Here is a 25794-nt window from a genome sequence, read left to right as displayed (position 1 = left end):
CGGAGAGATTGTCATCCCCAAAGGGATAGGAGCTGAAAAGGTGTCTCTGGGGTCAGGCCCTTTCTTAGCCAGGTAAACAGGTCAGGTTGAGCAAGAGGCAGGCAGGCAGGGGCCTGAGAAGGTTGCAACTTGGGTGAAGCAAGAGAGGTGTCTAGGATGCAAGATTTGGGTGCAGGATTTAAATTTTGCACACCTAGGCACCTCTCTTGACTCATCTTAATCCCAGCCCTAATACCTGAGGCCTCTTCCTGTAATCCAGTTATCAGTTGAAAATTTAAATGCCTACTGGGGCCGTCAGCATTTTGTATCAGTGAAGTGGGTGGGCTGGATGGGGCCTGGGGCCAGCTGCAACACCCCTGCCCTATCTGAAGGGGGCAGTGGGCCCTCAGTTTTAGCTGATTGTTGCCTCAATAACCTGGGCTGTGTGGCTAGACCTCAGATGCCAGAAACCTGTATTTTAAAGTGAAATCTCCTAATTTTCAAGTGTTGGTTCATATTCTTAAAACATTGATGGGCCAAACAAGATATGTTGTAGATCATGTTTTAACCTGGGGGTTGCTAGTTTACACCTCTCTTTTGATGTTGTCAGAGGGCAGAACTTTTGGGCAAATGAAAGAGAAAAGAGGTTGAGAATGTCATTTTACAAATCCAGCAACTCCAGGGGCTGGGTGCCTATGCCTCCTCACCAGCCTTCTCTCGCAGGAAGCAGACTGTCTGCAAAGTGAATGAGAAAGTCAAAATGAACTTTCATCTCAGTGTGCTCTGGATTTGCAGACCCACTAAGACCCCAGAGAAGGCGCCTTCAACATTGTCAGGGAAAGACAGCTAAAAATAGTGCAAGTTAATTCATTTCAGAAATTTCCTCCAGGTGTTCCCTGGAAAGTTAGGATAGAAATCAGTCTTTCTCATTTCTGGTGGCACCTGAGACTCACCTGATGTTTGGACTACACCCCACATCAATACAGCCATCAACTCTGGGGCTGGGGTCTGGGTATTAGCATCTGTAAAAGCTCTCCAGATGAATCTTTTGTGCAGCGAGGTTGTAAACCATGGCTCTAAGCAATACAAATGCTGCGCCAGGCTCCCTTCCAGGTGCTTGTTTTCAGAATGTGCTTTATATGATGATCCCTGCCCTGTGTTAGGATTCCTAGATGCTGCAGTGGTTGGCCACTGGCTTTAATTTTTCTTTTTTCACTTTCTTTTTGAGACTTTAAACCAGCTCTATAACTGCTATAACCCTAATGGCTGATATTTGCCCTTCTAACCTCAGCAGCCTGTTATCAGGAGAAATGAGGGAATAAGTGAGAAACTACTCTGTTAACTGCCATCATTATGCAAACGTTGCTGTAACAAGTATGCTCCCAGGTGCTGGGGTACAGTTCGATCCACTGGAAGGAATGTGTAGAATAACATTCCTAGTGTCCTAGGTCAGATGTGAATGGTTACACTGACGTAGCTGCAGCGTGTAGTCTCTTACCAGCAGGTGTGTTTTGCAGAGTGGCAGCCAGGCATTGTCTGACCCCAACCTCCTCCCCTAACTTGTACAAGAGGAAGCACAGTAAATGAACAAAGAAACCCAAGGGACTTTAGGGAGAGGGGAAGGCAAGATGGCTCCCTGGCTGTGTCTCGGGTTCTGCATCTGTAAAGAAGAGTCTTGGTCTAGATCTGTACAGACTGGGAGTACAGTGCGAGTTTGCCCCGTGGAGGTGCTAAGGCCTGGGAGTCTGGGGTGAGTAGTGCTGGTCAGGGAAGGCTTTATGGGGAGGGTAGGTGAGCTGGGCCTTATATGGGTGGCGGAGGCAGGGCAAGCAAGGGGGTGAGGGAAGGAGACTTCCTGTGGTTGAGGTCTTTGCTGCTCTTCCTAAGGGCCCAGAGAGTAATCAGCAAGGGGGCTTAGTTGGGGTCTAAAAGCTATGACAGCAAAAAATAATAAAGAAATGCATGAGGTGATAACTGGCATCACAGAGGGGACACAGGCCCAGCTCTGAGCCCGGTATGGTACACAGCAGTGCAGCAAGGGCTCTGGCCTCAGGAAGATGTCTGATTGGGGCAGATAAGACTGGCCTTCAAGAAGACAGTCAACGATATCAGGCAGCTTGTCATGACTCAGTGTTACTTATCTGAGGCCCAGGCAGCAGTGAGGTGGTGGGAAGGATGGACAGAGCACCGGCTGGGCCTCAGAACTGGGTTTGAGTTCCAGCACCAAATTCTATCACAACCTGACACTGGGCAAGATGGCCCACCGGCTGTGTCTCAGGTTCTGCGTCTGTAAAGAAGAGCCTTGGTCTAGAACTATATGGACTGTGAGTACACTCCGAGTTTACCCTGTGGAGGTGCTAAGGCCTGGGAGTCTGGGGTGAGTAGTCCTGGTGAGGGAAGGCTTTATGGGGAGGGTAGGTGAGCTGGGCCTTATATGGGTGGTGGAGGCAGGGCAAGCAAGGAAATGTGAGTAGAGGCTCAAATGGAATGGACATGGTGGCCGGCTAAGGACAGCAGGAAGTGACCTTGCTGTGACCAAGGGTGAAGGGAGATATAAGTGGGGAAGAGTGGAGTCAGGTTACAGAAGGCCTCAGACACCAGGCAGAGATGTTTAAATTGGCTTGATCAGGAAGGAGGGGGCCACTGAGGGATTTGGGGCAGGGTTATGATATGATTAGGCTGCTTTCAGCAGGAAAAATGTGGCCTGGACCTCAGAATGACTTGAATGGCCCGAAACCAGCAACCAGGGAGGGCAGCTAGAAGACTCTTGTGATATTTCTGGCATAGGGTGATGAGGACTGGGGGTTGGAAGGAGCACACAGAAAGAATTAATCTAAGAATCTGAAGATTGCTATTAGTCCTAGCAGCAGCATAAACGCCCCATTCGGCAAGCCCCCCCCTCCTTTGAAGCTAGCTAACTTCCTCTGGGGGAAGTAAAAAAGGCGGCATCTATGAGGGTGGCCTAAACTGTCCCCTTGACCCCAGAGAGCCTGGGTGCCCAAGAGGAAGTAGAGGCCTGGAGGAAAGGGCCGGGCCGGGACCTGCGGCCCAAGTCCCGCCCAGCAGGCGGGTACCCTCGGGGATAGAACCGGTGATTAAGGGGAGGGAGTATGGCACGTCCTTCTAGGTTTAGCAACACAGATCCACCAGGCAGAGATTAGGCCGGGCTGGCCCGAGGCGCCGCAGCAAGGGCGGGACGGGTGAGCCCGCGTGATGCACCGCGCTTGGCCCCTCGCGCCCAGCAGAGCCTGCTGGCTCCGGGACCGAGTGCGAGGACGGCAAGCCTCGGGCTCCCGCTTCCGCCCGCACAGGCCGTGTGCGCTACTTCTCCAGCCCCCTACCGGCGTCTCCCCAAACACGGAACTCCCGGGCGAGCCCTAATTTCGAGGAAGGAGACCGCCCCCTGGGTTGCTCCATCTCGCAGCAAGCTCTCTCCGGCCGCTCGTCGGGCACAGCCGGGCGGCGCCTTCCCCATGCCCCGCGCCCCGCCCGGCCACGGTGCCGCCACGCGTGACTGTGCGCGCCGGCGAGGACCTCCCACCCCCGCGCCGGCTCCCTACGTGGGGGACGTGCGGAGAGATGCCGGGCCCAGGGGATTTCGTAGCGTCGCCCGCCTCCTTTCCGGCGCGGGAGGGAGTGGCCGCCCCCCTCCTCCCCCAGCCCTGGTCCTGACGCCACCGCCCGGCGCTGCCGAAGGCGCGCGGCAGCCAATGGGCTCCGAGGAGGTGGGACTGCCGGCGGCTGTCAACCTCCCGGGGCCGGGAGCGCGGAGACGGGGAGCGCGCGAGCCGCCGCGCCCCGAGCTGTGGGGGCGGAGCCGCGGGAGTTGGAGGAGGAGCCGCCGCGCCGCGGCCAGAGGACCACTGCTCGCCTAGGCTGCGGAGGACCGGCGCTGGCCCCACTCCTGACTCCCCGCTCCCCCGACCGCCAGCATGATCGCCGCGCAGCTCCTGGCCTATTACTTCACGGAGCTGAAAGATGACCAAGTCAAAAAGGTGAGCCCCGCCTCGCCGCCCAGCGCTCCGGCCGCGGCGCCGCATTCCCGCAGCCGCTTTCCGCCGCAGCCTCCATCCTCCCGCGCCCGGCCTGCCCCAGGCCAGCGTGTTGGACTGTAGGCGGTGGGGAAGGGCTTCGCCCTTTGATTCTCCCAGGGATTCCCTCCGACGCGTGTGTGTGTGTGTGTGTGTGTGTGTGTGTGTGGGGTGTGTGTGTGTGTGTGTGTGTGTGTTCGGAGGGTGGGGCAGGAGACCCCTGACACTGGGCTGCTTGCTGCAATGTCCTTGAAACGGATTGTGGATGTCAGATGGGGCCACGCGCCGTGCAGGGAGGTGGCCTGTTTGGAAGGGTTACGAGCGCCGTGGGCGGAGGAGTGATCGCCGAGATGCTGGGGCGGTGAGCGCACAGCAGGCCGGGGTGCTCACTGGAGGCCAGGCATCCCATATTTCGGGTTCCCGGGGGAGGGGACGGAGGACTTCGGGTGCTCGGAGAAGCTGTCACCCGGGCTCTCCCAGCTGTTGCGGCTGCTTATTAATCTGAGGACTGAGTGACTGGCCTGGCTTCCCGGAACGCGGAGGAAGCCACCGGAAACTTTGCTCATAGGCCGCAGGACTGGAGCGGCATGTCTGAATGGAATTTTTTATTCCTCTCCGTGACCACGCTCGTAAAGCTGTAATTTCCAGCCAGTCCAGGAAGCTCAAATAAGAAACTGGTCTTTTGAGTTACATGGAGGCTTTGGCATGTACGCTGTGACATGTGTGCACTTGCACATGGTTGTATCTCGCATGTTTTGCTGCCTTTGACATATGACAAAATACTGTCTGCAGGCAGGTCTTAAAGATGTATCTCTCCCTTATGCCAGCTTTGCCACCATGTTTGTAAGAAAGAGCCTAGGTTGTAGGGAAAGGCCCATTTTATCAGTGCAAGGCCTAGCACAGCCTCCTGACCCACCCACACCTGAGTGAGTGACACTGCTGGGAAAAGCTGCGATGGACAAGCAAAGTCAGCCTCACTTTAGAGTTCAAACAAGGGAGTGCTACCTACAGGTGAGAGGCAGGAGCAACAGGCCTCGATTTTCTGCTCTACAGGCCATAGATGTTCAGTCTTTTCCTATCCACCTAAGACAACCCTTTCCTCTGGCACAATAGGAAACAGGCCTGATGAGGGTGACCTCATCAAGGTCACAGAGTGAGTTAGAGGCAGAGCAAGGGTGTGACCAAGGTCTCCGCCTCTCTTCACTGGGAACTTAACCAGCCTCCTCTTGGAAATCAGCTGAAGGGGGGTGCTGCTTGAATCCTGGATCCAGTGCTGAGTGGGGATCACAGTGGGGTAGTTAGGAGACAGGCCTGGGAATCTGCCACAGTCCCTCATTGGCAATAAGTGACAGTAAATATGGAGTAGTCAAACCATGGCACTCGTGCTTACCCTGTAGAGCACCCTGGAGCTTCCTTCTCGCCACTGAGCTCAGGGAGCTGTGCATGCCAACATGAGCACTTTTCTTCAGCGGTGCTGTGTATCAGTCATGTTCTTCCTATTTCACAGTGGGAATTTAAGGCCTGGATGAGTTCACTGCTCTCTCCCTGCACGTGGTGTTCTTTGTAGCTCAAGACAGCAGACCCCTGGGGTAGGGACTCAGATGACCTTGTAAGCCAACAGCATCTGCACCCACCACCACCTGTGTGGTCTCCAGGGCTGAGTTGGGTTGAGGTTAGGACTGCACTCAGTGGGACCTGTTTTATCAGGCACACAGTGTCTAGTGTGGCCCCAGAACCCTCCATTCCCCTGATGGCCTGATTCACATTCCCTCCCCCAGGCTCCTGTAGACATCTGAGTATGTAACTTCTGAATCATTTGATCCTTAAATCCCTCCTCTAAGATTGGGATTCTGACTTTCCCTCCCTACCCTCCTCTGGCCTCAGAACCTTGCTGGAGGAGGGTCTTGAGGTCAAAGTTTCTACCAGATAATATTGGTCTAGGAGATTCTTTTTTTTTTTAAATCCTCACTGGAGGATATTTTTCCATTGCTTCTAGATAGAGTGGAAGAGAGGGAGGGTGGGGGTGTGGGGGTGGGGGAACACACATCAATGTGAGAGAGACACAGTGATTGGTTGCCTCTGGGCACACGCACTAGCAGGCCAGTGAAGGAACCTGCAACCCAGGTATGTGCCCTTGACTGGGAATTGAACCCGGGACCCTTTGGTGCGTGGGGTGACACTCTAACCACTGAGCAACACCAGCCAGGGCTGTCAGATTGATTCTTAAAAGCAAGATAGCCTTCTTGCACTGACGACTTCTTATGCTGCTTTCTATCGTGGGATTCCTGCCAGGGGATTGGTCACCTTGGCCTGCATTATGGGCTGAGTGGCATTGCCATCATGGGTGTGATCCCGGGAAAGCTGCCTGCCTGGGCCTCCTGAGCACATAGCAGGCACTTGTTCTGATGGCCTAGTCAGCTTTCCCCACTCCCACTTGTGCAGGTGCTGGGGGAACTGCATCTGCTTTCTTGGGACTCAGGACTTATTAGAGACCATCCCTTCCTACCCACCAGTGACTGAGGGAAAAGCTGGGTGGGGCTGAAGGATTCCAAACCCTGTTCTTCCTGCGGGAGCTGGGCCTTACTTACGACCTGACGGGGACCTAGTGAGAACAGTCGTGGGCAGCCATGATGATTCAGCCCTTCAGCCCTAGGCAGCCTTCGGGGCTCCAGAGGCAGCCTTGGCATCCCCTACTAACCCTCATCCATCTTCTTGCCCTCTGGCCTAGGTGTAGGAGGAGGGAAGATGGGGGTGATGCCAGGGAAGGTTTTCTGGGATTGCTCAGGACACAAAAGTAATCATGCCTGCAAATGGGGATTACTTAGGGTCAGGGGCATCCCACCCAGAGAAAATTCACTGGCGTTCGCTCACCATTCTGACAGCCCTGGAGAAAAGAAAGTCGTCCTTCTTTAGAGGCCAAGTTTCTGACCTTGCTGAACTCATCTTCCTTTCCTAAACAAACAGAGGCCTATGTATCACACCCTCCTGCAGGCTCCCAGTGGCTAAACCGAGTGGAAGAACCTGGTGAGATGAGACGCATGTAAAAGTTCCTTGGAGGTCCAAGGACCAGGTCTCTGGCTGCAGATTAGCAGGTGTCTGGGATTCTGCTGAGTGGGATCTTTCACAAGCACACATGGTCCTCATTTTCCTCCTAAAAGCACTAAAAGAGTGAAAGGAAATTATGTTTTGTGCTGAGCTCATTCTAATGCCAGGACACCCTTTTCATAGCCCTAAAGGCCAGAACCCAGGTGTCTTCAGAGTGCGTGGCCAAGGAAGGTGGGGAGAATATGCTTAGCAGTTAAAGGGCTACCCTATTTCCTCAGCTGCAAAAGCAAGCATTAAAAAAATGCCCCTTAGTGCTCAGGGCTGAGAGAGATGAGGGTTAGAAAGTTAGGAAAATGCCTCGTGTGCCTTTTGGTTTGGCATTATACAAATATTTGGGAAGAGCCTCTCATGCCTTGGTGAACATTCATTTCATAATCCCTGGCCTCTGTACCTTGGATGTGCCTAGGATTCTCCCCCAAGAGAAGCCCTGGCACTTCATTTGGTTTGGTGATTTGGGAATGTCGTGAGAGAAGGAACTGGGAAAGTGGGTAGGTATGAAGGACTGTCACATCTGGCCATTACATCTTCCCACGCTCCTGCTGTTTGCTGGAGAAGGCATGGGCAGCTTTCTCCTAACAAGACTGATTTGGCACAGCTAGTACTGTCTCCCCGTGTGTCTGCAGTCGGGATTCCTGCCTGACAGAATTAGCCACTGGAGTCAGCTCTGAGCATGCCTTAGGAGGCTCCAGGGGAGATGCTGGATGAAGAGGCCGCCACACACCTCCGTGTCCAGGCAGCAGTCGTGGCTGGACTGCTGGCACCTGATTTGAGGACCTTTACAATCAAGTCTGATCATGAGAATTCAGTGGTTTCTTCAGAAAATGTTTAAGTCCATTATTATACACAGAGTACTGTGCGAGGCTGCGGGGGATAGCTGTGAACCTGGTAGAAATGGTCGCTATCTCCATGGAGAATCAATTATTACTTGCTGTCTTATAATAAGTGCAAAGCATAGAATGGCAGGAGAGCAGCTGGGGACCAGTGGTCAGATCTTGGGTGGGAAATCACTAGCTTAGGAATTGCTTAAAGCTAGGCTCTAGATGTACAAAAGAAAATATTATACTTAGAAACTTTGTAAAGGAGAGTCAAATGGATAGTTACTAAAATGTAGTTTTCTTTCTCTCTTTTTAATGGTTTGAGCATCCCAAAACACTTCATGGGTGTCTTATTAGATACCAGTTACGTGTGTGCATGTGTGTGTGTATGTCAGGACCTGAAGCGTTCCCGTGTGTCGCAGGGCAGCTCCCTCCCCCTTGCCGCTCTCCCCCTGGTCATCCTGCTATCTCCCTGGTGCGCTGCAGACAGAAGGCAGATACTTTATTCCCCATTTAGGAACAGAGACTGGAGTTCCAGAGGAGATAAGTCACTTTCTTAAAGAGTTAAGAAAATCTGGAATGGGATCCAGAGTGCTTATTCTTGCTCCCTCTGCTTATTTCCACCAGAAAAACCCACCTTTGTTGATTTTAATGATTTATTTTGGAATATGTATTAATATGTATACACATGAGTTAATCTTTTATTATGAAATAGTTGAGGTGCATAAAAAATACTGAAGTTGACATAACATACACCTGTGTATCTGCTCCTCATTTGAGAAATAAAACACAATTATATCACATGCACAACGGAAGCCCCTTCTATGCCCATCTTCAGTCCCATGCCTTTTTCTGTCCAGAGGGGACGTGACCCCTCTCCTGAATTTGGTGTTTACCATTCCCATGCATGATTTTATACTTTCATTACTAAGCATTATATAGTGTTACTTGTATGATTTTAACTTTTTGTAAATGGTGCTGTACTATATGTATCCTTCTGCAGCTTGCTTTTGTTAGCTCAACAGCCTATATTTGGGATTTTACCATGTTGATCCCTAGCGCTATTTCATTGATTTAAGCTGCTGTATGCTCTTACATTGTGTGACTACACTACAGTTAGTCTATCTATTCTGATGGGCTTTTGGGTTTTTAATTTTTCAAGTTACAACCTCATGCACATCTTCAGTACACTTGCAAGTTTCTCTAGGCTCTAGGCTGTGTGTTGAGGGTTGGAAATGGTAGGTGGAGGAGTGTGTGCATCTTCCCATTTTCAAGATTTTGCCAAGTTGCTGTCCTCTGTGGTCACACTCCCGTCAGAACTTTGTACAGGTTCCTATTGTACAGGCACCATGCTGTAGCATGTATCATTACACCAACCCTTAGTATAGTCACACCTTTAAAGATGTTTGATTTTTTTTTTTTTTTATATTTATTGATTTCAGAGAGAGGAAGGGAGAGGGAGAGAGAGAGATAGAAACATCAATGATGAGAGAGTCATCTTTGATCAGCTGCCTCCTGCATGCCCCCGACTGGGGATCGAGCCCGCAACCTGGGCATGTGCCCTGACTGGGAATTGAACGGCAATCTCCTGGATCCTAGGTTGATGCTCAACCGCTGAGCCACGCCCAGCCGGGCTGTTTAATCATTTTTAAAGACTCTGCTTCTTCTCAGTCATTTCCATTCATATTGCAGCATTCAAGCTTCGTCTAAAATTAGCCATTTCCTCGTTTGCCTTATCAAGCAGAGCCCTTGTTGCAAAGTATTACTGAATGAAGCTGACAGTGCTCATTGTGAGCAGTGCCAGCCCCACTGACTGCTCCTGAAATGTTTGCCCCATACCAAGGATGGGGGGTACATGCAAGAAAGGCTTACAAGGACTCTCTGTGGCCTCTTGTGATCTGGCACGAAGCTGTTAAACTTTTCTGGGAATTAAAACACACACGTGTGCTTTTGCCCACACACCCTCTCTCTTCCTGGGTGGATCCGTCCTGGGCAGGGCTGGCTGGCTTATCAGTTCCTTACTCGTGCCCGGCTGTTAGAGAAAACTCCAGGCAGCAACATCTTCTAGGACTGTCTTCCGTAAAAGGAGAGGGTGCCTGTGCCCTCGCAGCAGAGGAAACTGAAATGTAAAGTCTGCGGCTTAGCCCTTTGCAAACAGAGGACGAGGAGAGGTCCATTTCTGCATGAGGCAGAAAATGCCGGGTCACGTTCATCTGATTCCAAGCTTGATGACAGGCTCACAGACGCCCAGACCTGGGGGTATGTCAGAGGGAAGAGCGCACTGAATGTCTACTAGGGGCCTGGATTTTTCCTGTCATAGGCCTTATTTAATCATTAATGTAAGAATACTAATGGAAGCCAACATATAATGCCTGTCACATTTAATGCCAGGTACCATGCTAAAGGCCTCACATCCCCACAGCGGCCCTGTGAGGTGGGTGCTATTATGATCTTCACTTTTGCATGAGGTCTCAGATAGTACACAGAAGTCGGCCAGCACTCAGACCCAAGTCTGATAGCAGAATCCCTGTTTTTATTTTTTTAATTGAGATATAATTCACATACCATAAAATTGAGCATTTTAAGGTGTGCAATTTAGTGGATTTTAGTACAGTCACAAGACTGTACAACCATCACCGCCATCAGTTTCCAAAACATTTTCATCACCCCTAAAAGAAACCCGTACCCATTAAGCAATCACTCCCCATTCCTCCCTCCTTCCAGCCCCTGGCATCTACTTATCTTTTTTCTTTTTTTTTTTTTTAAATGGATTTGCCTCCTGGACATTTCAAGTAAATGGAATCATACAATACGTGGCCTTTGTATCTAGCTCCTTTCACTAAGTGTAATGTTCTCAAGGTTCACCCATGCTGTAGCATGTATCATTACATTGTTCTTTTTTATTGCTGAATAATATTCAGCTTTTTGCTTATGTGTTTGTCAGTTGATGGACATTTGTGTTGTTTCCACTTTAAGGTTGTTGTGAATACTGCTGCTGTGAACTTTGTGTACACATTTTTCTCTGTGTGGACGTATGCTTTCATTTTTCTTGGGCATATGCGTAGGAGTGGAATTGCTGGGAGAGCCCTGCTTTTATCCATCTCCATTTAGAAGTGAGGAAACCGAGGCCCCCATGTGGTGAAGTGACTTGTCAACTTGACCACACAGTTTATAAGTGGTAGTGACAGGAACATTACCAGGTCCCCTGACTCAGAACCCCATTCTCTCATTTTGCTGCTTAGGGAAAGAGATTTAAGAAGAGAAACAGCTGGGGGGACAGGCAGAGCTGGGTGCAGGACCCTCCAGGGGCCCTGACTCCCATCTCTTCTTCCTCCCCACCTCCCCAACACCAGCACACTGTGGCTGCCAATCCCCACCTCCCCACCCCTCCACCACTCAGCTGCTGTGTTTACCAGCTCCCTCTACTTGGGAAGGAAATTGCCCAATAAAGGCATTTACAGTGAAATGTGAGGTATTTTTCCTGGTTTTTCACATTTCGCCCTGTATCGTTTCCATTTGTTTACTGCTCCCCACCCCCCATCCTTGTTTGCATTTAAAAGAGGACCTCCAGGGAGGGCACTGCTTAACCTGCAAGAAGACCCCCTACTGCTCTCAATAGTGCCCATTCCTTGCATTCTCTCCCAGCCTCTGCCTGGACTTGCTGTAAGCAGCTGATTTCCTTGTTTGATTGACACATGGAGATTGCTTTCAGCTTTTATTCAATCCAACTCATTTTTCTGATGTCTCCTGGTGTCTTCTGGGCCCCTCTGTGGTGGGTGGGGTGAGAGGAGTAGGAGAACCAGGCCACCATTGTAATAAAGACACCACCTCACCTTTGCAGAGTTCTCCATTTACAGAATATTTTCACATGCTTTGTTTAGTTGAGTCCTTACAGCAAGCTTGGATGTAGGTATTTCTTCCTGCATCTTGCATGTGGGACAGGCGAGCTTCAGGAAGTAGAATTTACATGATCTTGATGGCCAGAAAGCAGTAGGGCTGGGGTGGGACGAAGGTCAGTCTGACACTAGTGGGTAGCTCTCACTATGCATGCAGATCTAGGACTGCTGTCCAGGGCTCCTGACATCCAAGCAGTGCATTGTAGCGGTCTCCCAGTAAACCATCCTCCAGGGCTCCCATGATGATGATGTGACTGGAATGATAGAGCTGTACTGTCTAGAACAGTAACCACCAGCCATGTGTGGCTACTGAGCACTAGAAAAGTTGTGAGTCTGGTTTGAGATGTGCTGTTAAATATAAAATACACACAGGAGTTTGAAGAATTTGTATGACAAAAAGATATATAAAATAGCTCATTAATAATTTTAAAAATATTGATTACACATTGGAATAATATTTTGGATATATTGGGTTAAATAAAATGTTATTAAAATTATTTCACCTGTTTTTTTAAAAAATGTGGGTACTAGAAAATTTAAAATTGCACATGTGGTTTGCATTATATCCCCATTGGACAGCGCTCTGGTAGACAGTGAATTTTATAGCTCGGAAGCACTCTGCATTTAAAGCAGTGGGTTCCTGGGGTCCTTGGGCCTTGGTTTCCTATGTAAGACCTGGAGGCTGGAATCCATTACCTCTGAAGGATCACTCTAGCTTGAGCAGTTTTGTTCCATGGGCATCAAACTCTCTGTTCCTCAGTTTGCTTACCTTTCAGATGGGGTAAAGGAGCCCTGCCTTACTATCTGCCCATTTATCAAATTGGAGAATGGATGAAGAAACACTTGGAAAGTGTACAGAACTGTACAAATGCTGAATGTTACCATGATGGTTCACCCAGAACATACCTGGAGGCACCTTGAGAGGCATAGCAGGGGAGTGCAGCTTTCTGATCATAGAGGGTAGGCAGCCAGGGCCCTGAGTGGAGATGGTGATCCCGGGTACAGTTCTGCCTTGGCCACTGTGGGTTTCTGGAAAGCCTGCGTTCTGAGGAATTCAGGGTCATAGAGCTCCTGCGCCATAGGTGAGCAAGAGGGCAGTTTTCGTCATTGCTCTTTACTAATGGAAAAACAGAGGTTTAGTGACTTGCTCTAGGTTAGAGAGGGAGACAGTGTAGCTGGAGGAGGCCTGAGGTCTTTTGATTTCTAGCCAGGTCTGCTCCCACCCTGTAGTATTTGCAGCTCACAGCATTAGGGTCTGGTTGTCTGATAGTGAAAGCAAAACTGCCTGATCCTCCCTTCCCTTTTGTCTAGAGGTACCTGGGACACTGGGGACTGTGAGCCTAGAGGCTGGCCCTGGGCCAAGCCATCCAGGCCCAGAATGAAGCCTGTTGTTCTTGCAGCGCCACATTCCAGGGCTGTTCTGTTCCCCTTGAGGGATCGAGTGCCTCCTTTATTTTTAGCCAGCTCTGTATGAGTGTGACAGCTTTGGTGTTGTCCTGGGCAACAGCTTGGTCTCTCTCACTAGCCAGGAAACACCTATTAGTGGGTGCCAAGGTCACTAGGAGGACCTGGGGTATGACCAAAAAGCCTCCCGTGCTCCTCCTGGCAAAAAGAGTCTGGGATAAGGGTGGTAGCACCAAGTTTGGAGTCTTAATTAAGCCGGAGCCGCCCTGGTAGCTGGGGGCTCTGGGCCTTTCATTTGACTGTGTGGCCATTGGCTCCTCCTGTGGAATGGGTCAATAATGCCCACCCTGCAAGTGTGCAGATTGGATCAGGGCAGGTCGAAGCACCCAGCATGGGCCTGTTCAATCTTGGTTCCTGGAACCTCAGCTTCTGCATCAAGAATTGGGATCCTGATATTCCTCCTGATTTGCTGGGAGTGAAAAGAAGTGTTCTATGAGCCACCTGGTGCTTCATAGTGAAACAGAACTAACAGTTCAGAAGCATAAATGAAATGATAGAGACGTCACGGAGAGCTATGTCAGGACCTTGAAAAAGAGATGGGGGAGCCACCCCTCACAGTGTGTCAGCATGCCCCAGGGACCCTTTTGGCTTTGGTGGTTTTTGTGCACACATCTTTCACTTGGGAGCCTCTAAAGTGGAATTTATTTTCCCAAACACATTTCCTCTGGTGACTTTCAGGTAACCAGCAGGCTCTGGGAGGCTCGAATAGTGGACTGAGGAGTCTCAAGGGACTGTGTGTCCCTTAAGGCCTTGGCCTCGAGATACAGATGTTGTGAGAGAGGGAGGGTTAGAGACCACCTGGGACACTCTCTCCTTCAGGGAGAGGCTGTTGGCCCCACACAGGTCACCATGAGACCAGCGGGGCTGGTACTGGAAAAGGGCTGGGCAATTCAGGGAAGAGGAACCTCTGGCCTTATCTGAGCCAGCAAACCCTTCTCAGACTCCCCGGCTAGGAGCCACCAGGGGCCTTCTCGCCCAGCAGAACAGCCACCCAGCCCAGCTGAGAAGCCATGCTGAAGGCTTTGGGGGACACACAAAGGACCCAGAAGGCATGGGCCCTGCAGCCCTGGCACTCGGGGCCTAGCTGGAACACAGACCTTGCATGTGTTGCTGCAGTGCCCGGGAAAGACTCTCACTCTTCGATGTGTCCACCAGGACAAATTAATTCCCACGTAGTGACACCAATGGCTGAGGGGATGTGGAGGAGGGGAGCAGCCGGTGTTGGGTGGGGCAGATCATGCCATGCCCTTCCGAAGAGGAGGTGAGTTTGAAGATGGGCTTTGGGAAACAGAAGAAGCGGGACGTGGAGAGGCCATGTACAGGCCAAGCAAGCAGAGTCTGCAAGGAAGGACCTTTGGGAGTTAAAGAACTACTGTAAGTGCCCAGGCTGCCTGAGGAAGGGCAACAGTGAGCTGGGAGTAGCTGGTTCCTATAGGGAACCCACAAGAGCAAACCGCCTCCCCTTGTGGCCAACTTCCTCCCTGTAACCAGCAGTTAAGAACCACAGAAACTTAGGTTCCTCTGGCCACCACCTGAGCTGTGAGGTGGGGCTGGGCAGCCCAGGCAACCGTGGGTGGGCCGGGAAAGGGGTAGGGACCCTGCCGAGGGGCAGGAGGAGGGGTTGAGTGGCACACACCACAGCAGGGGGTCTCATTAGGCCAGGACCTTTGGACTCACTGTGGCTTTTGAACTGCCTTCCCGGAATTGTGTGCAAGGGGAAATGAGAAGCTCAGACAACTTGTAGCTGGTGTGGGGTGAACGAGCCTTCCTAAAACTCATATTGCAGTGGCGTGCTGTCTGCAAGGCAGGGAAACTGCACTGCCTCTGGAGTGGGCGGAGCTGTGGCATTAATGCCACCTATATTCCCATATCTCCTTGCTTCAGGAAGCCCTCCTCCTGGGTTCTCCGTGGGCTGAGCAAGAAAGGTCCAGAGGAAGGAGCACAGGACCAGGGATCGGGGAACCTGTATCCACTCCCATTTTCTTGCTGACCAGTGAGTCACCTTGGCCAGTTGGAGAACCTCTCTGGTCCCTGATTTTTCCTTGGGGCGTTGCAAGTGATGACACCTGCCTGGCTTCTCTGGACAGGATAGTTTAAGGACCACCACAGGAGAGTGCTGTGCAAAGTAGAGAGGCCTTTGTCGATCAAAGTCACGAACACACCCACTTTGAGGATGGAAAGTCTGAGGTGCCCACAGGGTGGCAGAGCCCAAGTCAGATGCAGGTGTCTCCATTGCCTCATCTGTGCCCCATCATTGAAGCAGGCAGGGTCCTGAGGACATCGGAATATGGCTGTTAGAGGCAGTTCCCAGACGAAATATGAAGGTGGAATTAAGATTTCAAGAGAAAAAATTTTTATGATTCCATTTTTGTAAAATGAAATAAACCAAGTTCTGCATGTATGAGTGTTTGTTTAGGTGGGAAAACTGACCTAGAACATAAAGCTATTAGGGCCATCCCTGGGAAGACTAGGGGAAGAGCTCATACTTTTTACTTTTATACACTTCTTTGTTGCTTGAATATCTTTTAATATTAAATGTGTATTACTATTTTTACTATAACACTATTAGTCGTTTTTAAAAATTAGTAAAACACTGCCAATGTTTCAGAGGAATTTTACCAGAATCTTTCATTTGCTGTGGTGTAGGCATAGTGCTACCTACCTTTAGTTTTCTCTTCTGCAAAATGGGTCAATAACATTTGGGAACCAATGCCTTTTTCCAAGTATTTAGGTAGAGGAGTTAGGGACATGTGCTTATGTCAGTTAGACAGGGGAGGGAGGGAGATGGCCTTCCATCTGATCATTTATATGGGAGGGTGGGAAGTGATATTTGAAGCTTACTTTGTTCTTGGCACATTATTAAAATTCTCCCAGAAGCTTCAAGTCACACAGTTAACAAATGGAAGATTGGAATTTGAACCCAGCTCTCTTAGTCCATGGCTTCATATTCTTCCCACGTGAGAAGGAATGGAAGTGTGTAAGGAGAAGCCCCAAATGAGGGGTTAGAAGACTGGAATCTAGACCCAGCTGCCACTTATAAACCATGTTACTTTTCATGAGTCATGGGTCTCAGTTTCCTCTACTATCAAATGTAAAGATCTTTCCTTCCTACTTCAATGGGTCCTTGTGCTGGGAGAAAGGGAAATAACATATTAAGCACCCGCTTCATCCCCAGCACCTGGCATCTCTGGGCTCATCTCATCTCTTTCTATGACATTCAAATGGGCTAATGTATGTGAAAGTCCTGTGTATAAAAGAAAAAGCCCTTGCAAATGTGAGCTATTTTTTTTTTTAAGGTCTTTATTGATTTCAGAGAGAAGAAGGGAGAGGGAGAGAGAAACATCAATGATGAGAGAGGGTCATTGATCGGCTGCCTCCTACATGCCCCCCCACTGGGGATCGAGCCTGCAACCCAGGCATGTACCCAGACTGGGGATTGAACCACGATCTCCTGGATCATAGGTCGATGTTCAACCGCTGAGCCACGCTGGCTGGGCAAATGTGAGCTATTATTAAAATAATATTAATCACCCAGGACCTGTTCTCTCCTGAATCAGCCTAGGAAAGAGAAGTGAATCTCGTGTTGAAATCTCTGCCCTGCCCTTAAGCAAAGGTCCTTCTTTAACCCTTAAGGGCCAGCTCCCCGATGTCCTTTTCGGAAAGTTCATTTTAAAGGCCTCCACCAAGCACCTTCAGTCATACCTGTTGCTCTGCCTCATTCTTGATCCTCACAGGAGAGGACGAGAAAGGGAGTGAAAATTTTCCATGGCTGTGCCCCCCTCCACAGCGGGTCAAAATGCCCAGGTCACCAGTGGTTACACCTCCTGCCACAACGGGCCTGTTCACTTGGGCATGTCCGGTCTTGAATTGATTTTTGTGTGTGTGTGCTGTTGGGAGCAGGAGCGCCACTGGGGTCGAGCACAGAAATGTTTGAGTTTAGCGCAGTGCGTGGCCACTGGGTTTGTTCCTTAGCTGATGGCTGTGGGCCAGGGCACTTGGAGAGGCTGTGTTCTCCCTTCTGACATCTCCTGAGTTGCCTCTGCCGAGTTCCAGCCCCTGGAGCTGCTGAGAGCTTCCAGGCCCTCTTGGTCCACAAGGACAATCCAGGACAAGTACTTGCATAGCATTTGGGCAAGAGTGCCCACCCTGTTCAGCCAGCCTGGCTCTCGCCCTCATGAGAAAGGGCTCTTCCCTTCAGGTGAAAGATGCCCTGGAGACTGCACTGGGGACCTCATCAGTTTCAGCCAAGAGTCTGCAGGACTTTGCTCAGCTTGTGGTGTCTGGGGTCCTGGCACCTCCATGTTTCCTTCCCAGCCTGACCAGAGTCCTGTGTGCTTGTGTGCGAGGGTGAGCACTCCAGGGCCCCAGACTCCTGGGGGTCTCCATCCTATGACAAGGCTGGGCTGCAGCTTGAAGCTGCTAAAAGAGGTGCTGTGCTGTGCCCTCTGGTCACCAAAATGTAGGGCTGGGGTTGGAGATACAGGAGGGATGGTTTGGGCACAGTGTTTGGCCAGATCAGTGAAGCAGCAGCGGGTTGGAGGGAGCATCCTAAGAGAAGGGGAAGGATTGTGGAAGTGGAAGTGTGAGAGGGAGGAGAGGAAGAGATCTGAGACACAAGGTGGAGAGGGGACAAATAGAAAAGTTAAAAGGGCCATAGACTTTGCCAAACTTCCGAAGACCAGAAGTTGTCCTTTTCCAGGTCTGCACCCTCTGCCATCTCACCCCTCCTGGGCTTCTGGCCCCACCTTCTGTAAGAAGAAAGAGCAGCTTTGTTACTGGGTTTCCTGCAGAGTGCAGCCACACCAAGATCTGGAGCAAATAGGCAGGAGCGGTTTCCCTGACACCTTTCTTTCCTGCCTCCTTCTACCACCACTCGTTCTCAGCCCCCTTCCCAGGTGGACAGCAGCAGCCCAGCCAGTGGCAGCCCACGCCTGGTCTGAATGAGGGAAAGAGGTCCCTTGTTTAGTGAGGTGCACAGGGTAGTGGGTACCTGGCTAGCCTCAGCCTAAGGGTCTCTTCTGGCTTGGAAGCCCCCCCTGAGCTCCTGTGGACCGGTGAAAGGACTCCCCTCAGCTTACCCTCATTCACTGTGAGATCCCGGAGGCATCAAGTTCAGTGCCAGCTCTGTCCGAACTTGTGCCCTCTTTTTGGCCTCAGTTTCCACATCTCTTTGGAGAGAAATTGTACCACATGATGATTCATGAACCTGAACCAGAGGAGGTCCGCGCGCCCTCCTGGATCTTGGGGGCCAGGTTTTTCTCTCTTCCCAGCCTGCTTTCTCATTTGAGCATCTAGGCTCTATTTGGGTTTGGCTTGGCTGTTCTAGAACGTTGGGTCCCTGTGCTGAGCTGCACCTTGAGTTAGGAGGCAGGATGGGTGTGGAGTAATGGAGAGCTCTGCCTTTTCTAGAAGCTTCTCCCTGTCCAGTTGGGAAAACATCAGCAGCTTTGCTTGGGCCTGCCTTCCACAGAGTAGAGGGACAGGCCTTCCCTCAGGGTTGGGAATGATTGTTAAGGATAGCATTGGACTTGCAGGTATGAGACCTGACTCCGGTTGTGTGCTCTGAACTAATCACTTAGCTTCTTGGAATTTCAGTTTCTGCATCAGTAAAATGGGATTAAGAATGTCTCCTTGACAGGGTCGTTTTGAAGGTTAAATGACATATGGGATGTGAAATCATTTGTAAACCACAATATAAGAAAATATTATTCCAGCATTCAATATTAATTGAATTCCTGTTTTGTACCAGGCAACTGGGTGAGTTACAGTGGTCTATTTGACATGTTTCCTTTCCCTGGGGTACTCACATGTTATCAGGCAAGAAGGCAGAGTCAATAAACAGATAATCATAATGTAGGGTGAAGAATGTGGCAGTTGAAGCATGCCCCAAAAGCTAGAGAGCAATGTGGCTATATTGCACGGACTTGCTCCTGCTCGCCCATTCTCTACCCAGTACACTGCTTGATTTTTTCTAAACACAAATCTCATTGGCAGACACTCATTAGAGTCATCCCAGGGCTCGCCGTGCTTTGGGATGAATCTAAATTTGTTTATGTGGCTTATAAAGCGCTGCACGATTTAGTTCTTGAAAGTCTTTCCAGTTGCCTCACTTACACTCTGTGCTCCATCCATATGGGATTTATTTCTGTTCTTTGCACAAACCACCGTCCCTTGCCTTCGGCCTTCCCACATGCTCTTGCTTGTGCCTGGGTGCACTCTGCCATCACCCGTCCCAGAAGCCTCCTCTGGCTTGAGCTCAGTAGATCTCCATGTGCTCCTGTGGGTGCCTTGGCAGCAAGTACTATTGATCGAGTGCTGCCAACCTTGGGGGTAGAATAGATCATATCTCCTTGTAGGGCCATGATTCTGGCAATTTCTAGCTCAGCTCCCGGTGGTTTCTGATTGCCCTTCTTTGCATTGCTTTGCCATGAAGGGGAAAGGAAAGGTGGGGGGAGGGTAGAAGAGATTGGCAGCAGGGACAAGATTGACTCTGGCCACAGAAGATGCTGGAGGACTTCGGCCAATGCCTTGATTGTCAGAGAGGCAGGAGCAGGCAAGGCCTGGGAGAGCATGAGGCATAGAGACCAAAGCAAGAAGGCTGCCCCAGAGCAAAATATGCAGAAATGACCTAGGGCTGGGGACTCTGTGTCCTTGAGTTGGGACATTTCCAGTCTCCCTGAAAAGTGAGCGTGAGATGCCATTCTCAGAAGCAAATCAGAGTCAAGGTCCTTTCAGCCTCACTGGGTCATAAATCTGTCTCTCTGTCCACCAGGAGCCTTCTGTGTGCAAGGCTGCCTGTGAGGCACTGGCAAGTCGAAGTGAATGGAGCAGACACTGTTCCAGGCTACACCTTGGGCAGACATCAGTGCTGAGGGAGGGGTTATCTCTAGCCTGAGGGACTAGACATTTGCAGGAGGAGGTGACATTTGATCTGAACATGAAAGAGTAGGTGAGATTTGGATATTTGGGAAGAGAAGGAAGGGCATTTTAGTAGAAAAGCCCAGCACCTACCAGGAATGGTAGAGGTGGTTTGGCTGGAGTTCAGAGAGCACGAGCCACACCTACAGAGCACAGGTGCCTCGGACATGGGGAGGCCTTGCAAGGCTTTGAGCAGGGGCATGCATTGACCAGGGTTGCAGTTTAAGAAGGCGAATGTGGTATAAGAGGATTAATTGGAAGGTTGAGGGATGGAAGGTGGAAAACTGTTAGAGTGCATGAATGAGTAATCAGAAATCAGTGATCCTCACATGTGTCCACGGCTTCTCAAGTCAAGGAGTGGCAAAAAGAATGAATGACTCCAGATGACTTCTGGTGACCTCCCCGAGGACAGGCTCCATGAGGACAGGTATCTAGCCCAGAGCCAGGTGTATAAATGGGAAGATTCTATGAAGGAAGAACAGCCAATGACAACCCAGGGGCCTGAGGTTAGGAGCCTGGGAACCTGAGGAGAAGGGGGAACCCAGGAGGAGGAGCAGGTTGGGTCAGTATATTGAATGACTTGGAAGCTTCATCACATCAGGCCTGGTATGCGGGCATGGGAGCCTGGGGGCTGTCTCTATAACTTCTGGGGATGGTGGGGTTAAGGTCTCTGCTCTGGGCCTGCTGCCCTATGTTCTGAAGGACTCCAGCCCTTTGGCCCTATTTCTGCCTACCTGGAAATCACACCCAAGGACACCCATCTGCACCACTATCTCATGTTAGTAATGACAACTGATGTTTATCAAACACTTCCTGTGTCTTCGGTGCTTCTCCATCTCATTTAACTGCACAACATTCTGTGAGTTAGTTTCTACTTATCTCAGTTTTTCAGTTGGGGAACCTGAAAATTCACACATCTGTTAAGTCATAGGGCTGGGATTTGGACCCCAGGTTGCTGGCCCTGCAGCTCTCGTTCCTAACCTCTGTAGCACTTCCATTCATGTGAGGATGAGCCAGCCACTTGTCATAGAGGAAAGGAGTTGTGTGGAGGCTTAAGGTGCCTCTGGCATGTCTTTGGGGGATCAAAGGGCAGCTTCAGTGTAATATTCGAGGCTTGAAAGGGGCCTTGGAGATATTTGGTTCATTCTACAGGAGAGGAATTAGGGCTCTGAGCACTTGCAAGCATGCTCTGAGTGACCTGGTTGATGGCATTTGCATGACTTCCCATCTGTGATGTGCCAGCATGGGTGGTCAAGTGCCCGCGGAAGCTGGATTGTCTTAGGCAGGTGGGCACCTCGCCTGCCCTGTCCTCCCTCAGTCAAACCTGAACTGAAATGACCTTCCTCAGCCTTGGCCTCACTCTCCTTCCTTCTCATCCTTCCCCCAGATTGACAAGTATCTCTATTCCATGCGGCTCTCCGATGAAACTCTGGTAGATATCATGACTCGTTTCAAGAAGGAGATGAGGAATGGTCTTTCCCGGGATTTTAATCCAACAGCCACAGTCAAGATGTTGCCAACGTTTGTAAGGTCCATTCCTGATGGTTCAGGTGAGTTTCTCACCCAGAGATTGGCTCCACGGGCTGAATGCTCTGTGAAAACATCCTTCCAACTTTCATTTATTCTTTCATTCACTCACTCATCCACTCAATCATTCACTTACTGTTTCATCCATCTGTTCTCCCATCTGTCCATCCATCCATCCATCCATCCTCCATGCATCATCAATCCACCCATCCAACATAGATCTACTGAGCATCTACCACATGTGAGGCACTAGGGATACCATGGTTGGACAAGGCCGACCTGCCCTCATTAGCCTGACTGCCTAGTGGCTTGTGATATGAAAGGGTAGTATTTATGGATCTTACAGATGCTGTGTAAGATCTTAGAGCTTATATCTCCAGAACACAAAAGGCTCCAGAACAAATGAAGGGTTCATTTTAGGAGAATCTCTCCATTGGGGCATCAAGGCTTCCCTTCAAATAAGTAGCAATTCTAGCGACCAAGTGGGTCTCAGACTCAGAGGGGAGATTCAAGTTCCCATCTGAACAAATTTTATAGATGCTAAATCAAGGCAGCTCCCAAAGCAGAGAAATAAGGGAGGGGAGATAGAATTGAATAAAAAAAATTATCCTGTCCGTGTGGCCCATGCTCCACAGTGGGGAGTTCGTGGGCTCAGCCCTGCACTTGACAGGTGGAGGCTGAGGGCACAGCTTGGCTTTCTCATGGAGGCTGTTCTGTCCAGCCAACCTGCAGTTAGTAGTTTGCAGGGCAAGGTGCTGTGCCTATCCCATCTTGGGCAGGAATCCCACCCTGAGCTGTGCTCTGTGATCTAGGTTAGGGTTCACCTGCATGTGAGAGGGAGAGAAGGAAGTCAGGTTTCTCTTGGGGTTGTGAGTACACGCCCTAAGAGTACGGCCCTCACTTCCTGCTCTGGAGGCTTGTGTAAAGCTAAGATTTGGGGCATCTGGTATGCAGCCTGCAAAATGGATGTCAGGGAAACTGCAGCTGTTGCAGCTGATGTGCACAAAAGATGGGCAAGGGCAGGGCTTGTGGGTAAGTCCTGCTATGCCTGCAGCAGGTGGCCTTTAGAAGTCCTGGAAGATTTAGATGCTGAGGAAGGGCATGTGTTCTGCTTGCTCTGTGGCCACCACTGGGCTTTGCTTCATGCACACACTCATTGGCATTTGTATCTCTGATGTTCTTGACTATTTAAAATCGACTCCATCTCCATTCTTTGGTTTTCCTTGAGTACTTGGTTACCAGCAGTTTCAGGTTTTAATAACTTCCAAAGAGATTCTGGCCATCAGAGTGACTGGGCTGTGGTGTGCCCTGGGTTTTGTTCTGATGTCTCTGGCTTTGTAGTTCATTCCTGTTTTCTCCCAGCCCTGGGTGGCACTCACATCCCGGAGCATTTGAGCCTTTCCAGGATTAGCAAGTGGAGTTCTGTAGTTCTGTTGGAGAGGTGTAGCTGTGTCTGCTGCACGCTGAGAGAAGAGGAAGGGGAGGGGAGGTGGACGGGTGTGGCCCCCCTTTCCCTGGAATAGCTCAGGAGGACACCTGATGTTTTTAGGGCACCTGATTCTGTGTGACTAGCCCAGGGCTAACGCATCCAAGGAGGAGATGCCTTCCCTTCCTCCTGCCCCTGCCCCTCATCCAGCTCCCCATCCTAGGACCGGATGTCAGCAGGGGGTCCTCCTTCCCAAGTCATTTCCAGGTTGTGGATCTCAGAGTGTGATCCAAGTACACCGGATGTCACTCATTCCCAAGTCATTTCCAGGTTGAGGATCTTCAGAGTATGATCCAAGTACCCCTGTAATCTAGCCATTTGCCCCCATCAACTACCCTTCAAAACAGCGCTCCATTCACACTCATTTGGGAAAAGCAACATTCTGCGGCCCCCTCGTAGAGGTGAATTCATAATAGACACCAAGTAACATAGGCCATGAGAGTCCTGCAGGAAAGAAACCTGTTTAACCTGGCTTGCTTGCCTTTTCCCCAAACCTGTTTGATCTTTCCCCTCATATTTCATCTATTTTGAGATAATTTTTTATTTGAATATCTCTGAAATCTATGTATTGTACAATAATCACAATAATCACCTCTTACTATTGGCAGCATTTTTCCTGTCTTCATGTTATGTGAAATAATTGTGTGTCTCACATTCAGTGGTGTCTTAAGTGTGATGACAGATGTGGTACTAGCCACGCTGGGGGTCACTGTCCTAGGGTTTGTGGAACGGGAGCCAGGAGCCTGGGCCCCATGACTCCTTTGAGCCTCTCTTTTCTCCAGTGTGGATGGGGCCAGATGTTTAGGGCCTCTTAGGAGCACAGAGCGGTGTTAAGAACAGACAGAGAAGGAGGCGGCGAAACCAAAGCTCTGAAGTACAAGGACCCACTGCCCTGAGCAGAGGGCCTGGGTCTGCTCACTTCACTCAGTGCTCTTCCCCTCCCACCCCCACCAGCTCTGCGCTCCCCTCACCCCACTGACCGTTTCTTCCACCCTGTATTAGTTTCCAAGGCTGCCATAGAAAGTACCACAAACTGGTGGCTTTAAATAACAAGAATGCACTGTTTCACAGTTCTGGAAGCCAGAAGTCCAAAATCAAGGTGTCAGCAGGGCCATGCTCCTTCTGATATTCTAGGCAGGCTCTTCTTGCCTCTTCCAGCTTCTGGTGGTGATCCTGGTGTTTCTTGATTTGCACTGTGTCTCCCCAGTCTGCCTCTGTCATCACGTGGTGCTCTCCCTGTGTGTCTGTCTTCACATGACATTTTCCTCTCATAAGGATACCAGTCAGGTTAAGACCCACAATAATCATGTCATTTTAACTTGATTACTCCTACAAAGACCCTGTTTCCACATAAGATCACATGTATAGGTGCAAGAGTTAGGACTTCAACATATCTTTTTGGGGGACACAGTGCATCCACAACACACCCTATAGCCTTTCTCCCTATGGCTCTTCCTAATATTCATGGGTGGTTTCAGTTCAGATGCCCCAGGGCCCACACTCCTCTTGGAATGGCCCCTGCAGCCCCACACAGACATTGACATTGATGCCAAGCCTCATATACCTGACCTGAGTCAGACGTGCCTCCACCTTCGCCTCCCCTGCTTACTTATCAACCAAGAACCAGAAGGTCCCTTGGAGTAGTAGAATGCGGCTCTGCTTCATAGTAAACCACAGTGCTGTTCCCTTTCTGAAATGTTAATTACTGCTTTAGCTATGTAATTAGTCAGCAGCAGAATTAGTGGTAATCCCAAACCGCTGAAGGATACTTTGGACTTGCTCATGGAGAGATGCATCTGTCCCTTAAGCGGTGAGGCACTTCCAAGTCAAAGGGAGAAGCAGACCTTTCCTTTTCTTCTGACCTTTACCCTGGTGGACTGGACTCTGAGTTTTGAAAATCTACTGATTTTTTTTGTAAATGCATCAGCCTATTTTTATTAATTTTTTTACCTTTGGACATTCTTAAGAAATATATATCTTTATTGATTTCAGAGAGAGAAAGGGAGAGGCAGAGTGAGAGATAGAAACATCAATGATGAGAGAGTTGTTGATCGGCTGCCTCCTGCATGCCCCCCACATGCCCCCCACCAGGTACCGTGCCTGCAACCTGGGCATGTGCCCTGACCAGGAATCAAACCTCGATCTCCTGGATCCTAGGTCTATGCTCAACTGCGGAGCCACGCCGGCTGGGCTGGACATTTTTGATGGGTAGTGGTTTTTCTTTAATTGCTGCTCTTCAGTAATCTGTACATTAAGTTTTTTAAACCCTAAGGTGGCTTTTAGCTGCTGCATATCCTTCTTGGAATAGGAAGGGTATAGATAATAAATAAAAGAAGGAAGCTATTGAAGCCTTTTTACTCGGGTGACGTGGCTGAACAGAAGTTTCTTTTCAGAGCTGCCCCAGCTCTCTCTGAAGACCCTGGTCACTCGGTTTCATTTGTAAAACCGCTTCTTTTTTTCTGTCTTCTCATTTATCCTTAAGAATATTGTAAATACCGCCCGGCCGGGGGTGGCTCAGCGGTTGAGTGTCGACCTAGGATCCAGGCGATCAGGGTTCGATTCCCGGTCAGGGC

At 50.1% G+C, this 25794-nt stretch overlaps 1 protein-coding gene and 1 pseudogene across 2 annotated transcripts in view; one reads left to right on the top strand and one right to left on the bottom strand.

Moving 5' to 3' along the window:
- LOC308567311 (small ribosomal subunit protein uS2-like) overlaps positions 1-25794 on the bottom strand; it is a 558798-nt pseudogene that overhangs the window by 388400 nt on the left and 144604 nt on the right. The gene's annotated exons all lie outside the window — the stretch shown is intronic.
- The window catches only part of HK1 (hexokinase 1), a 59793-nt gene continuing 37530 nt past the window's right edge, over positions 3532-25794 (top strand). Inside the window, exons 1-2 of the mRNA XM_081158594.1 lie at positions 3532-3974; positions 21596-21758. Coding sequence (XP_081014720.1) covers positions 3912-3974; positions 21596-21758 — 226 coding nt within the window. The 5' untranslated portion in view covers positions 3532-3911. The remainder of the gene's footprint in view (positions 3975-21595; positions 21759-25794) is intronic.

The sequence above is a fragment of the Miniopterus schreibersii genome, assembly GCF_964146895.1.
Source record: "Miniopterus schreibersii genome assembly, chromosome: 14".
NCBI lineage: Eukaryota > Metazoa > Chordata > Mammalia > Chiroptera > Miniopteridae > Miniopterus > Miniopterus schreibersii.
Note: the sequence above shows the minus strand (reverse complement) of the source record. Positions and strands in the feature narration are given on the sequence as shown.